The following is a 12700-nucleotide window of genomic DNA, read 5'->3' as shown; positions in this document are numbered from 1 at the left end:
GGGGGTAGGAGGGGGGTGGGGGGTAGGGGGTAGGAGTGAGGTGGGGGGAGTGCAAGGGAAGTGGGGATGGGAAGGAGAGGGGGAGTGTGGGGGTGGTGGGATTTGGGGGTGACAGGGAAGGGTGATGTGTGAGGGCATGGGGTGGGGTGAGTCGAGTGGAGTGAAGGTAAGGGGTGGAGATGTGTGGGGGGAGAAGAGTAGGGTAGAAAAGGCATAGGGAGTGAGAAGGGTATGAGGGTAGGGTGAGAAGGGAGGGAGAGAGGGGGGAAAGTGTTTGGGGGTAGATGGAAAAAGTGGAAGGGGGAAACCAGTGATTGGGAAAAGCAGGAGGAGGAAAAGTGAGGCAGGGAACCAGAGGGGTGGATGTGAGAAGAGTTGGAGAAGCTAGGGAATAGGACAAAGGGGAAAGGAGAAGGGGGAAGGACAGAGAAAGAACAAAAGTTTAAATACTGAGGGGAAAGGGTTGGACAAGAGTGAAAGGATGAGTTTGTTAAATTCCCATATTTTCAGAACTCTCCTTTAAAGTTTGAGATTGTTTTGATTTGTGTAACACTGAGGTGATGTTCAATTTGTGTAACAGTTGAAGTGATGTGCTGTTTGTTACATCTACCATAGATGTGGGCAGTGCTACTTGAGGAAATTCACAAGATCATTTTGGAGGTGGTATGTAACTCTCCATCTTGCATCCGCCAACCAGAATGATCCTGAAGTATTTACATTGAAATTTCATCATAATTTTTGAATTGTTGGAGAGATGTTTTCTTGTGTTGACCTCACTTGAAGGAAAAAATTCCTTGATTTTGATGTTTGCTTCTTGCTTAATTCTGAGCAATTGTTCCATTCAATTCAAGTAATTTTGCTTTTCGAGATTTAATTTGTGTAATATTCGTGTAGAACAATTTCTGGAATGTTCCCTCGAATGACTGAAGAGGCTTTTTCTTTCTTGCTTCACAACTTAAACCTTTCTGATGAGGGGTAATCTTGGAGATCTTCCAGTGTTTGAACGTTCTTATGATGTGGTTTCTGGAATACAGTTTGGGCAGATCACTAAAGTCTGATCACCTGTGATTTGTACTGACTTAGCACTATTGTTTTGAAGTCTATTGGCATTAATTGAGCTTGCTTAATTCTAGTTTCATAGTCATGTAGTACTTCTGCATTTATTGTTTATTCCAGTATTGTTTGTGGAATATTTGTCTGGCCAATATGTAAAGCTCTATATTTGCCTGTATTAAATATGTATTTTCCAGCTCACTCGCATATTGACCAGTTCACTTTGTGACTTCTCATCAGCCTTTTCCTATTCCACTACCCCGCTTGATTTGGTACTTGCAACAAATTTGACCAGTTTGTATTGGGTTTCAATTCCAAATAAATGTAATGCTAAATATGTCAATCTCTGGAATATGCCAAACTATTTCCCCACCTATCACAGAATTATTTAGAATTTACAGCACGCAAGCAAACCATCGGGCCCAAATAGTCTGTCAGCATTCATGTCGTCCTATCCCTCCTGCACTACAGTTAAACCCTCCCATTCTTTTTCCACTTTGTATCCTCACATACTGACCTCTCTGCTCCTATGATGCTGCTTGGCCTGCTGTGTTCATCCAGCCCTGCACCTGGTTTACTCTGTTATGTGTCTACATTGGTCACTTTGATAATTCAATGTCATTGCATGTTCCATATTCTCTCCAGTCTCTGGATAAACATGATTTTTTCTGAATTCTCTGTTGATTTCTTGCACTCTGTGTTTTGTATTGATACTTTTTACTTTAGCTTTTTTTTTGCATGAAACCTCTCAAAAGTGGCCACTTTCAGAGGTCGTCCATTGAAGTTTTTCCCTTGGAGAGCCATGATTTTTGGACCTTTTCCTCAAAAGAGTTGAAGCAGAGTCCTTGAATATTTTTAAGGCAAATGTAGATATAGTCTTGATGAAACAAGGAGTGAAAGGTTATTGGAAGGGATTGGGAATGTACAGTAGTCAGATCAGCCATATTATTATCGAGCGGTGGAGCAGCTGAAGGGGGAGAATGCTTACTCCTGATCCTAATTCATATCTTTGTACGTAATTGAAAATTGTTCTCTCTGTGCCTTGCAAAACCTCTCAGTAATTTAAGGATTTGCATTGCATCATTCCCTCAGCTTTCTCTTTCTTTTACAGAGCTAAGTGACCCAGTCTGTTCATTATTCCTTTGCACTTCTGGCTTTATCCTTAATAACCCTTCTTTTACACATTTTCTTGTACCTCCATATCCTTTGGTAAGGTAAGGTGACCAGAACGGAATGTCGTATTGTTCCACCACCCTGAAGTCATTCTTCTCAAAAATATCTACTTTCTACTCATTAGGCAATTTCTTATGCATGCCCAATATTTGATTGAATTCCACATTTTTGAACTAACTCAGTCTTTTATACAGAACTTGTCCAAGCCTTTTGAACCACAGATATCGTTACCTCTTGTGGTGCAACTTCCTGCAGACATTACTCTATTTTAGAAGTGTAAGTTTCTGTCTTATGTTTATGGCTGTTTAGATGCATTCCGAGAATGCACATGATTATTTGATCATCCTACGTGGGTTTGATATGAGACAGATTTGTAGCAAATGAAAATGAAGGCAGGTCAAATAAACTAAAATGTACGAAAAATATTGGTAAAGTCTAATAAGTGTGAAATGTTTACACTGCTTGGTCTGAGACCAGGCAGCAGTACAGTTGGAGTTTTTTTTTGCTTCGGTACTGGAATGTCTTTCAGTTGTAATACTAGTCGTTATTTGAGATGGCAGATTGGCTGTCTTCCATCACTGCTGCAGCATATGTTCTTGTATGGCTTTTCCTACAGCGTGTACACACCAGAATAGATAGAATGTGTTTAATGATAAAGTGAATTCCACAAGATATGGTGGGTGGTTTGGGATTACATGGCTGTACATGTGAATGATTACATGCATTGGAAGGGGGTACTTGTGGATGCAGTAGTAACAGAACTGGTAAAGCTTTGAGTCTGGAGTGTAGGTTAAACGTGCTATCTCGGATATCTCTTTTAATAGTTGATGGGATGCAGAAATTGTGAAATATCCAAGTGGAATTGCTGTTTGCATAGACGTGATCTCCATCACATCAAAGAGTCATAATTGTAGAGATGTACAGCACCCTTCAGTCCAACTTGTCCATGCCAAGCACATATCCTACATAAACCTAGTCCCATTTGCCAGCATTTGGCCCATATCCCTCTAAACCCATCCAGATGCCTTTTAAATGATGTCATTGTACCAGCCTCCGGTACTTTGTTTGGCAGCTCATTCCATACATGCACCACCCTCTGTGTTAAAAGGTTTCCCTTAGCACCCTTTTAAATCTTTCCCATCTCATCTTAACCCTATGCCGTGTGGTTTTGGATTCCTTCCCCCCCCCCCTCCCCAGCACGCGCGCGCGCACACACACACCATGTCTACTTACCCTATCCATACCGGTCATGATTGTATAAACCTCGTAAAACGTTACCCCTCGGCCTCTGATGCTCCAGTGAAAATAGCCCCAGCCTATTCAGCCTCTCCCTAATAGCTCAAAGCCTCCAACCCTGGCAACATTGTTGTAAATCTTTTTTGCACCCTTTCAAGTTTAACAACATCTTTGCTGTAGCAGGGATACCAGAATTGAACATAGCTTTCCAAAAGTGGCCTAACCAATGTCCTGAACAGCCACAACATGACATCTCAACTCCTATACTCCATGCACTGAGCAATAAAGGCAAGCATACCCAACACCTTCACTATCCTGTCTACCTGCTTGAGAATATAGCAAGTGGAATACGCAATACAGTTTCTCGCGTATTGGATAAACCAAACTATTCATGTATAACATGCTTTCAGTGAAAGCATTAGTCAAGTACGGAGTCTTGAATACGCATTTGGATTCCAAAGGCTTCTATTTGAATAATTACTTTGTAGTGCAGAAGTTGAGTATTGCTGAGAAAAGGCACGTTTAGTTGAAGCTTTACTACTTGCACTCATCAGAATAATTCATCAGACAATCACTTTAACTCTGATTGCCATGGTGATCGAGCCAAGTAATGATAACTGACAATTAACTGCCACAATTTACATCAAATTTTAAACCAGTTAGATTAACTTTGGTCAAAGCATTGCCCGAAGAAATGAACTAGAGAATCACTCACCTATTTTGCTGCATTGAAATAGACTTTTACCAGTCAGAGTTCACCTTGCCAACTAATCACTCTCTCCTCTTATTGTAGACATGTATACATGTATAAAAATACTTTAATATTTCTTGTGAGTTGTCCTGATCAGCACAAAATAAAAAGTTGTGGCAAACTGTGCCGACACAAGAGGTGGAATTGGGAGAAGAGAGATTTTGTAACTCACACTCTCTAGTGACTGCGGTATCTGTTGCCACATGGACCTGAAAGCACCTTCATTCTGTATTGAATGAACTGACTGTATTGGTGGGTGGCAGGTGCTGTATTTGGTGGAACCATGAGTCAGCAGCTAGAAGAGTAGAGAAAAATTGTTTAGGAAAAGTAAACATGTTAAATTGAGAGAAATTTTAAAAGGTGATATGTGACAAGCTGACTAATAAGCAAATTTCTATAGGGAGATAGGTGAAGTTTGCATACACTAGTTGTTTGACTGAAATGTCACCAATTATAAAAATTCACTAATTATAGTTATGACATCTGGTTTTGATTTTAAATAAGGAATCATTACCCACCGTATGTGATTTGTTAATGTATAGTCTGTTGAGTCCAAATTACTGGCTGAGTCATTTGTTCATTTTTGGGTTTTTTTTTTGCTTTACGAGTCACTTTTCAAATTGTTTTTCAAGCAAAAATGATTGATTTAACCAGAATCAACTGATTCTTGTTCTTTGAAACAAACAAACTAACTAACTATTGTGGGTACGACAAATTGTAAATATCAAGTTTTTATAAAGGGGTGATCTTACCCTGTCTGATTTCCCCTATTCATCACTTTCTAAGGCGTGAGAAAAAGAGGAAAGTAAGTTTGGCTTGTGGAATGATTCTTGAGTGCTGACTGCTGTTAGAGGCACTCATTCGTCTAATTGCTGTGTTTTGAACTAAATTTAGCTTCCACTACCATCATGCCTTTTAAATGCAGCAAGGCGCACTTGTCTTCCTGAGCTGCCATTTTATGCAGGAGTTCCAAGCTGAGGGGTGTTAGCTGGAAAGTTGAATATTTCAGTTTGAGGTACCCACGCCAGGCAAAACACAAGCATTAATTCTAAAATTATATGGAATTGTATGTGGAACTTATAACACAGATGCATTACTCAATCCAACCAGTGTTGTTAATCCTCCCATGAGCAGCCCTAATCCAGTCTTGTTACCCAATTCCCTTTCCTTTGATCACCCAACCAACCGTTACTTGGGTGTAAACATGGTCTCTATCTTGCTCATTAACTCTCAAATGCTTTTTGTGCCCTAAGTTTCAGAAAAAAGTTTCTCCAGCTTTCTATCAAGTATCCTTTGTGTTTAAACTTACAACCATGTGCTCTTGTTTTAGATCTGTCGTTGTCATTTAAATTAAAATGGAAAAAAAACTGCACTTTAAACATCTGTCAAAACATTCAGTTCTGACACCGTTTGTAAGTGTACTCAAATTTTGTGCATCCGCAATTTTTGTGGGTCAGCCGTTAGCAGATGTGCCTTTTAGTTGCCTAGCCCTTATGACTGTCACTGAAACATAAGCATGGAATGTTGCAGATTTGGTGTAACAATTAAGTTTGTTACATGAAAAAAATTTAAGAGAAAATAGAATAAACCAAACTATTCGCATACAACATGCTTAAAAATTTGAAGCACCCTCAGTAAAAATGCAATCTCATTAATGCTAACTGCAACCCATTATAGCATGGAACTGCCATCAAGAAATCCCTTTTCTTACCACATAGGATTTGATTTAACTGTGGCTTCAGTTCCTGCTCATAAGAATTTGATAGCCTCTTCATTACGTGCTGAGCTTAAATTTTCTCAGCTTCAAATGACCTCTTTCAGGTTCTGGAGCTTTTAAATCAATCTCCATACACTGAGGTAACCTTTTTTTTTTTAACAATTTTAAATTATCTTCTCCCTTTCTCAGGAATAACCACTTTACACATCTAGCTTTGACCAGGATTTCTGAAAACTGCCCAAATTGAAACTTGAAAATAAATTTGTTTTTAAACTAGGCTTCTCCTAATCCCCTAAAAATTCTCAAATCTTCTGCAGCTAATAGTATGCACAGAATTAGGATAAAAGGGGCCTTTTCAGGAAAACAACCTATAACTACTGGGGTATTATATTGGGAAAAGACTGCAATAAAGGGGAATTTGAGGTTCCTTGTGCATGAATCACAAAAATCTAGCAAGCGAGTTCGGTGGGTAATAGGGAAGGCAAAGGACTATTGGCTTTTATTTCAAAGGGATAGAGCATAAAAATAGGGAGGGCTTGCTAAACTTACTGACTACTCAGACCACACCAGGAATAGTGTGAACAGTTTTGGTCTCCTTATCTAAGGAAAGATAGTCCAGAGACCGCTCAGTAGGTTGATTCTCAAGGGATGGAGGGATTTTCTTGAGAAGTTGAGTGGGTTGGGCCTGTACTTGTTGAATTTAAAAAAAAAAAAAAAAAAAAAATGAGGTGACCTTATTGAAACACTCAAGGTTCCTCAGGGTCTTGGCAGATTAGTTGCTGAGAGGTTGTTTCACCTTTGCAGGAGAGTTTAGGAGCAGAGGGTACAGTCTCAGAGTGTGAGGTCACCCTGGCTCTACTTAAAGCTGTGCCGTGTTGACTTTGGTAACTGTTTCCATCACGGCATTATATGAAGACAAATCAGAGCAGGACTTGTACACTTAATGATAAAGTCCTGGGGAGTGTTGCTGAACAAAGAGACCTTGGAGTGCAGTTTCATAGTTCCTTGAAAGTGGAGTTGTGGCTAGATAAGACAGTGAAGAAGATGTTTAGTACGCTTAACTTTTATTGGTCAGTGCACTGAGTATAGGAGTTGGGAGGTCATGTTACAACTGTACAGGACATTGGTTAGGTCACTTTTGGAATACTGATGCAATTCTGGTCACTCTGCTGTAGGAAGGATGTTGTGAAACTTGAAAGGGTTCAGAAAAGAATTACAAGGATGTTGCCAGGGTTAGAGGGTTTGAGCTATAAAGAGAGGCTGAATAGACTGGGGTATTTTCCCTGGAGCATCAGAGGCTGAGGGGTGACCTTATAGAAGTTTATAAAATCATGAGGGGCATGGATAGGGTAAATAGTCAAGGTCTTTTCCCTGGAGTAGGGAGTCCAAAACTAGAGGGCATAGGTTTAAGGTGAGAGGGGAAAGATTTAGAAGGAACCCAAGAGGCAACTTTTTCATGCAGCGGGTGGTGCATGTATGGAATGAGCTGCCAGAGGAAGTGGTTAGAGGCTGGTACAATTACAACATTTAAACGGCATCTGGATAGGTATATGGATAGGAAGGGTTTAGAAGGATATGATCCAACTGCTGATAAATGGTTCCAGATTTATGTAGGATATCTGTTTGGCATGGGAGAGTTGGACCGGAGGGTCTGTTTCTATGCTGTATATCTCTGTGACTCTATGAAAGCCAAGAGTGAGAAAAGGCCATTCAGGACCCTGCTTGCAAACGTCTTCCAAAAAATCATGTTACCCCATCATACCTTCCATTTATGCATTTTATCATTGTCTGTTTTGAGCAAAATGCCTCCTTATTTTGTTTGCCAGCTTGTGCTGTTATGAAGTTCTGTAGAGTATATGTGAATTGGAAGGCAGGAAACTAGAATTTGTTTGTTTAAAAAAAAAATACAGGGGGGAGAGTTTGTAATCCCTTTAAGAGGTGATATGCTTTTCTAAACTTGGATATTTAAACAAAAAATGTGTTTGTAAGCAGCCGAATAGGTACAGCCAGTTCTGAAATTGAAACGTATCAATTGGCTGTGTAATTGGAAACTTTAAGCTTGTTTTGATGTTTTGGCAACTAGCTGGAGTCAAGCAATTAAACCAAGCACTTAGCAATTGAAAGCCAATCGAATTTAAAACTGATGGTTTTGACAACTTTGGACCAATGCTATTGTAAGAAAATCCAAGGAATATAAGGGGAGGGTGTTTAAAAATCAATGTGAGCGTGATCCGTCATCTGAAAAATAAGCCTCTAGCTCTCTAAGAAAGCACCATCTATCCATGAAAGGTACCACATCATTTCTAGCTAAGAGTCCTCGCAGAAGACTTCACAGAGAAAACATTCCTGACAGCTGGATCAGGGGAAGAAAGGCGTTTATGACTTGAGAACAGCAGAAGAAAAGCGTGTAGACTTTGAGAGACTAAGTTTTAATTTATTTTCTTAATATCTGGGTTTATATAAGCGGGACATGTGTATATTGGGACAGCATACTAGTAGAATTTAGTTCAGTTAGCGAATAGTTAGTAGTTAAGGGGGAATTGTTTGGTTTGTTAATAATTCTGTTAATGTGTTCAATGTTAGGGTTAAATAACTAAGTTGTTACTTGCTATTTATAAAGTGAACATCAGGGATTTTCTTTCATTTAACCTCCCCTCCTCCGTAGCAGTAGCATAACTCAGAATTATCCTACGCTTAATGTGATTTCTGCTGGGTTAAGGCCTTTAACCATGAAAGGATAAGGAAATGCTAGTGCAGGTCAAATTTAAGCCGATGTTTGAGGATTAAATTCCTCATTGATGTAAGTAGTGATGGCCGGTCCCATTTCATTTTGATGCCTGGTTCTATCTGTTTTCTGGCATTGTATTGAGATGGAGTTATTGGGTACTTTTAGCTTCATCCACAAGCTGGGTGCATAGGGCCACATTGGAATGAAGAGTTTGGTACGCAGCCAGTTTCGCACAATATTTCTGTAAGTTCCTGTTCAGTCAATTAAGGCAGCAATAATGGAGCTGGTGTTTTAATATCAGATACCCAGAGTTGAACAAATCTGCAGATATTTATTGCTGTCTTTGTTCCATGGCCTGTAGGAAATGAGTCCTTCAAGCCTGCTCTGCCATTCAACAGGGTCATAGCTGATCTGTTTGTTTCTAATTTCATAATTCCAACTGCCTCCAATGGTCTTTGGTTTCATTGCCTCACAAAAATCTACCTACTCCTCTCTTTTAAAAGTATTCAAAGATCTCGCTTCCACTGCCTTCTGAGGCAGTGTTCCAAAGTCTGTCAATCCTCGAAGAAAACAGTTCTCCTCAACCGTGCCCTCGAAGGGCAGCCTCGAATTTTAAAGCTGTGTTGCCTAGATCTTTACTTCCTTGGCTAGGAAAATGGAAAATTAATCAGGCTTCCCTCTCCTTGTAAATGTTGATGTTCAGAGGGATTCGAGTGTACTCCTACAAGGGACACAAAGTATGCATACAGCCACACACAGCAACTAATTAGGAAGGCAAATGGCACATTGGCCTTTATTACAAGGGGATTGGATTACAAGATTAAAGAAGCTGCTACGTTATACGGAGCTTTGGCGAGATCAGAGCTAGTGAAGGTTTAGTCTCCCATTTAAAAGAAAGATATATTTGCATTAGAGGCTGTTTTGCAAAGGCTCGCAAGATTCCTCCCAAGGATGTGAGGGTTGTCTCATGAAGAGAGGTTGACTAAATTGGATGTCTATACATTGGAGTTTAGAAGAGCGAGATGATTACATTGAAACAAATGAGATTCTGAAGAGGTTGGACAAGGTAGACAATGAGAGGGTGGTTCCACTGGTTGGGGAATCTGAAACTTGAAGGCCTAGTTTTGGAATAAGAGGTTGATAGTTTAGGACAGAGATGAGGAGAAATTTCTTCATTCATTAAAGAATTGTGAATCTTGGGAATTTCTCCTTTAGATGGTTGTCAAAGTTTAATCGTTAAATATATTTAAAGCCGAGAAATCTTTGGAATGTCAGTGAATCAAGAGATGGGAGGGATAGGGGCGCATGTGAAAATGGTGTTGAAACAGAGGGTTGGACAGTATTGAATGGAATAGTGAATCAGGCTCATTTAGCCAGATTCCTCCTATATGTTCATTCGCTCCTGACTTCCCCCTGCTGGATGTTGCATGTGATGACCACATGGAGCCGAGTTGTGGTAACACTTGGAATCTAGCAACTCAATATTTTGAGATTGCATTTCTGAAGAAGGATCCAAACCCAAAACCTCAGCTTTCCTGCTCCTCTGATGCTGCCTGGCCTGCTGTGTTCATCCAGCTCCACACCTTGTTATCTCAGACTCCAGCATCGGCAGTTCCCACTATCTCTCAATATATTGAGAATTGGCTGAGTTCTAGTAGTCTTCTCGTAGCCAGAAATATATATGAGCCAGCACCGTGAAGAGTCTTGATAATATTGGAATGGAAGAATAGTGGTGGGATTAAAAAAAAAAATAGTTTTAAGCAATAAGCATATGGTGGTTAATATTTAAAAATAAACCCACATTCTGCTTTCTCCTCTAGGTTTCCTCTGGGGTATAAACTTTTGATGAAGAATGTTGAAGCAGGAAGGTGGCTGAAATTGGGTGAATTATATTTCACCATTTTAAATGATCAGTTCCTTCTTTTTGTGAGACTCCTTGAAAGAAAAATATAGAAAGAACCTACGTTGCAGTTCTGTGCACTGGAACTGATAGATTATGTAAAAGAATCTTTGATATTGATACCCAATGAGGCAAGGTAAAGCATACCAAATATGGTGAAGGAAGCCATCACTCCCTGCCTATTTATTATTAGGCCCTTTCCAGAGGGTGCTCAATGTGCTGTTGTCCACTAAAAGCAATGCAAAACATTCTAGTATAAAATTTATGATAAATTTCACATGGCCTTCCTGAACTGCCAGACTCCGCAGCATGTGAAAGATGTACACCTCTATTCATTAATAATGTGCAATACGCTATGGGTTACTGGATATGAAATATTGTACTGCACCTGGGGAGCTTTGTGGGACTGTCATTAAATCATCGTGGATTAAACCTCCTGATCCAGCTCAGTCCAGGTCCACTTGCTTGTCTGGAAGAGGATTCTGAATCATTGTGGAGCCATTCTGGATTGAACAGTGAAGTCTAGCTGGGGCATTGGACAAAGATTTGAAATGCAGCAACCAGTCATTTTGGCTATTGTGTTGTGGAAGATGGGAGTTAAATGACACTTAGTGAGGGCGATTATGGAGGGCTGTTGAGATTGTATCGAATTGAGAAGTGTGCTGCGAGTTTGATCCTGAACCCCTCATATAGGGACTGATCTTTAAATTGCTGATTGCATTGGGGTGGCCATTGCCATCACTATTCCACAATCTGTGGGAAGCATGGCGCACTACCAGTAGCATCTGCGAAGTGAGGTAAGACAGCTAAACATTTGGAAATAGGGAGTGAAGCAAATCCACTCTACAAACAAATATAGAAAATCTACAGTGTTAATATCCAACAATAAAAAAGCATTCTTGGATCTCAGCCAGTCTTCCAACCTGTACTGGCACTTGTATTGAGACTTTTTAGATTTCTAAGGGCTTTCGTTATATCTTTAGCAATCTTGAACGTTCAAGTAAATGTGCTTGTTCTGAGCAGCAGGAGTAACTTGATGTAAGGCTACAGGGGCCCAGCTTCTTAAACCATCCACACCACCACCTCTCTGTGTTCAAGAAAGAATGCTACCTAATGTCTTATTTAATGTTTTTTGTTTTGTAGATTATCCAATACCAGACAGTTCGCTATGACATTCTGCCTCTATCTCCTCTTTCCCTTGTCAGAATAAGTAAGTACCATCTGATCCTGCAATCTAATGATTTATCTTATAGGGGAAAAGTTGATCTTTTTCAGCGTCTGATTGGATTGTAACAATTTAAAAATTTTCAGTGTGACTTGAGACTTCTGCGTTTTGGAAGGGGCATCACACATCCTAGCAGACCTTGGGTTTGTCAGTCCTGTCATAGAAAAAAGATCAGTGCTTCTGTCAGCTGAAAGTCATGAAGTCTTTACTGCTTGGATCATGTCTGGTGATAGCCTGCAGACAAAGATTGTACGTGAGCACTTTGTATTTCGATAATGTTGCTGTTTCTCAGTTAGTCTGAAAGCAAAAGCATTAGAACGCAATATGGACTGGCTATTTGAGGGATGGAATGTGCAGAAGTTCAAAATTAAGGACAGAAATCACAGTCTGAAGTTAATGAACTCAATTTATAACAGAAGTCTGTAAAGTGACTAGTCGGAAGATAAGTCCCCTCCTCCAACTTGCATTGAGCTTCACTGGAACATTGCACCGGGCCAAAGAGAGAAATGACAGCAAAATGTTATTTTTAAAAAAGAAACTAAACAGCTGGAAGGTCTGGGTCATGTTTATAGACTGAGCGAAAGTGTTCTGCAGGGCGTGTTCTGGTATAGAGGAAACTGCATTATGAGCAGCGAATGCCATAGATTGAATTAGAAGAAGTACAAATAAATTCTGCTTTGGCTGGAAAGAGCGTTTGGTGCCTTGGACATGGAGGAGGGTGACAGTAAAGATGCTGGTTTTACCACCACCTCTTTTTGGTAAGGGGATAAGGTATTGCAGATAATAACATCACCCGAGTACACTCTTCTGAGGGTCCCTTCAGAATTTGGATTTGAAGGGGAAGGAAGATGTGTTTGGTGGTAGTGGAAATATGGAGGCTGATGGTTCAGTTATGGAGGCTGATGGTTCAGTTATGG

At 40.1% G+C, this 12700-nt stretch overlaps 1 protein-coding gene across 4 annotated transcripts in view; it reads left to right on the top strand.

Annotated features, from left to right (window-relative positions):
* Positions 1 to 12700, top strand: part of LOC109918374 (CTD nuclear envelope phosphatase 1-like) — a 52535-nt gene that overhangs the window by 10322 nt on the left and 29513 nt on the right. For all 4 annotated transcript variants that reach the window (XM_048615101.1, XM_048615102.1, XM_020518290.2 and 1 more), the window contains exon 2: positions 11702 to 11768. In XM_048615101.1, coding sequence (XP_048471058.1) covers positions 11702 to 11768 — 67 coding nt within the window. The remainder of the gene's footprint in view (positions 1 to 11701; positions 11769 to 12700) is intronic.

This window comes from Rhincodon typus, chromosome 31 (genome assembly GCF_021869965.1).
Source record: "Rhincodon typus isolate 14 chromosome 31, sRhiTyp1.1, whole genome shotgun sequence".
NCBI classification, from domain to species: Eukaryota; Metazoa; Chordata; class Chondrichthyes; order Orectolobiformes; family Rhincodontidae; genus Rhincodon; species Rhincodon typus.
Note: the sequence above shows the minus strand (reverse complement) of the source record. Positions and strands in the feature narration are given on the sequence as shown.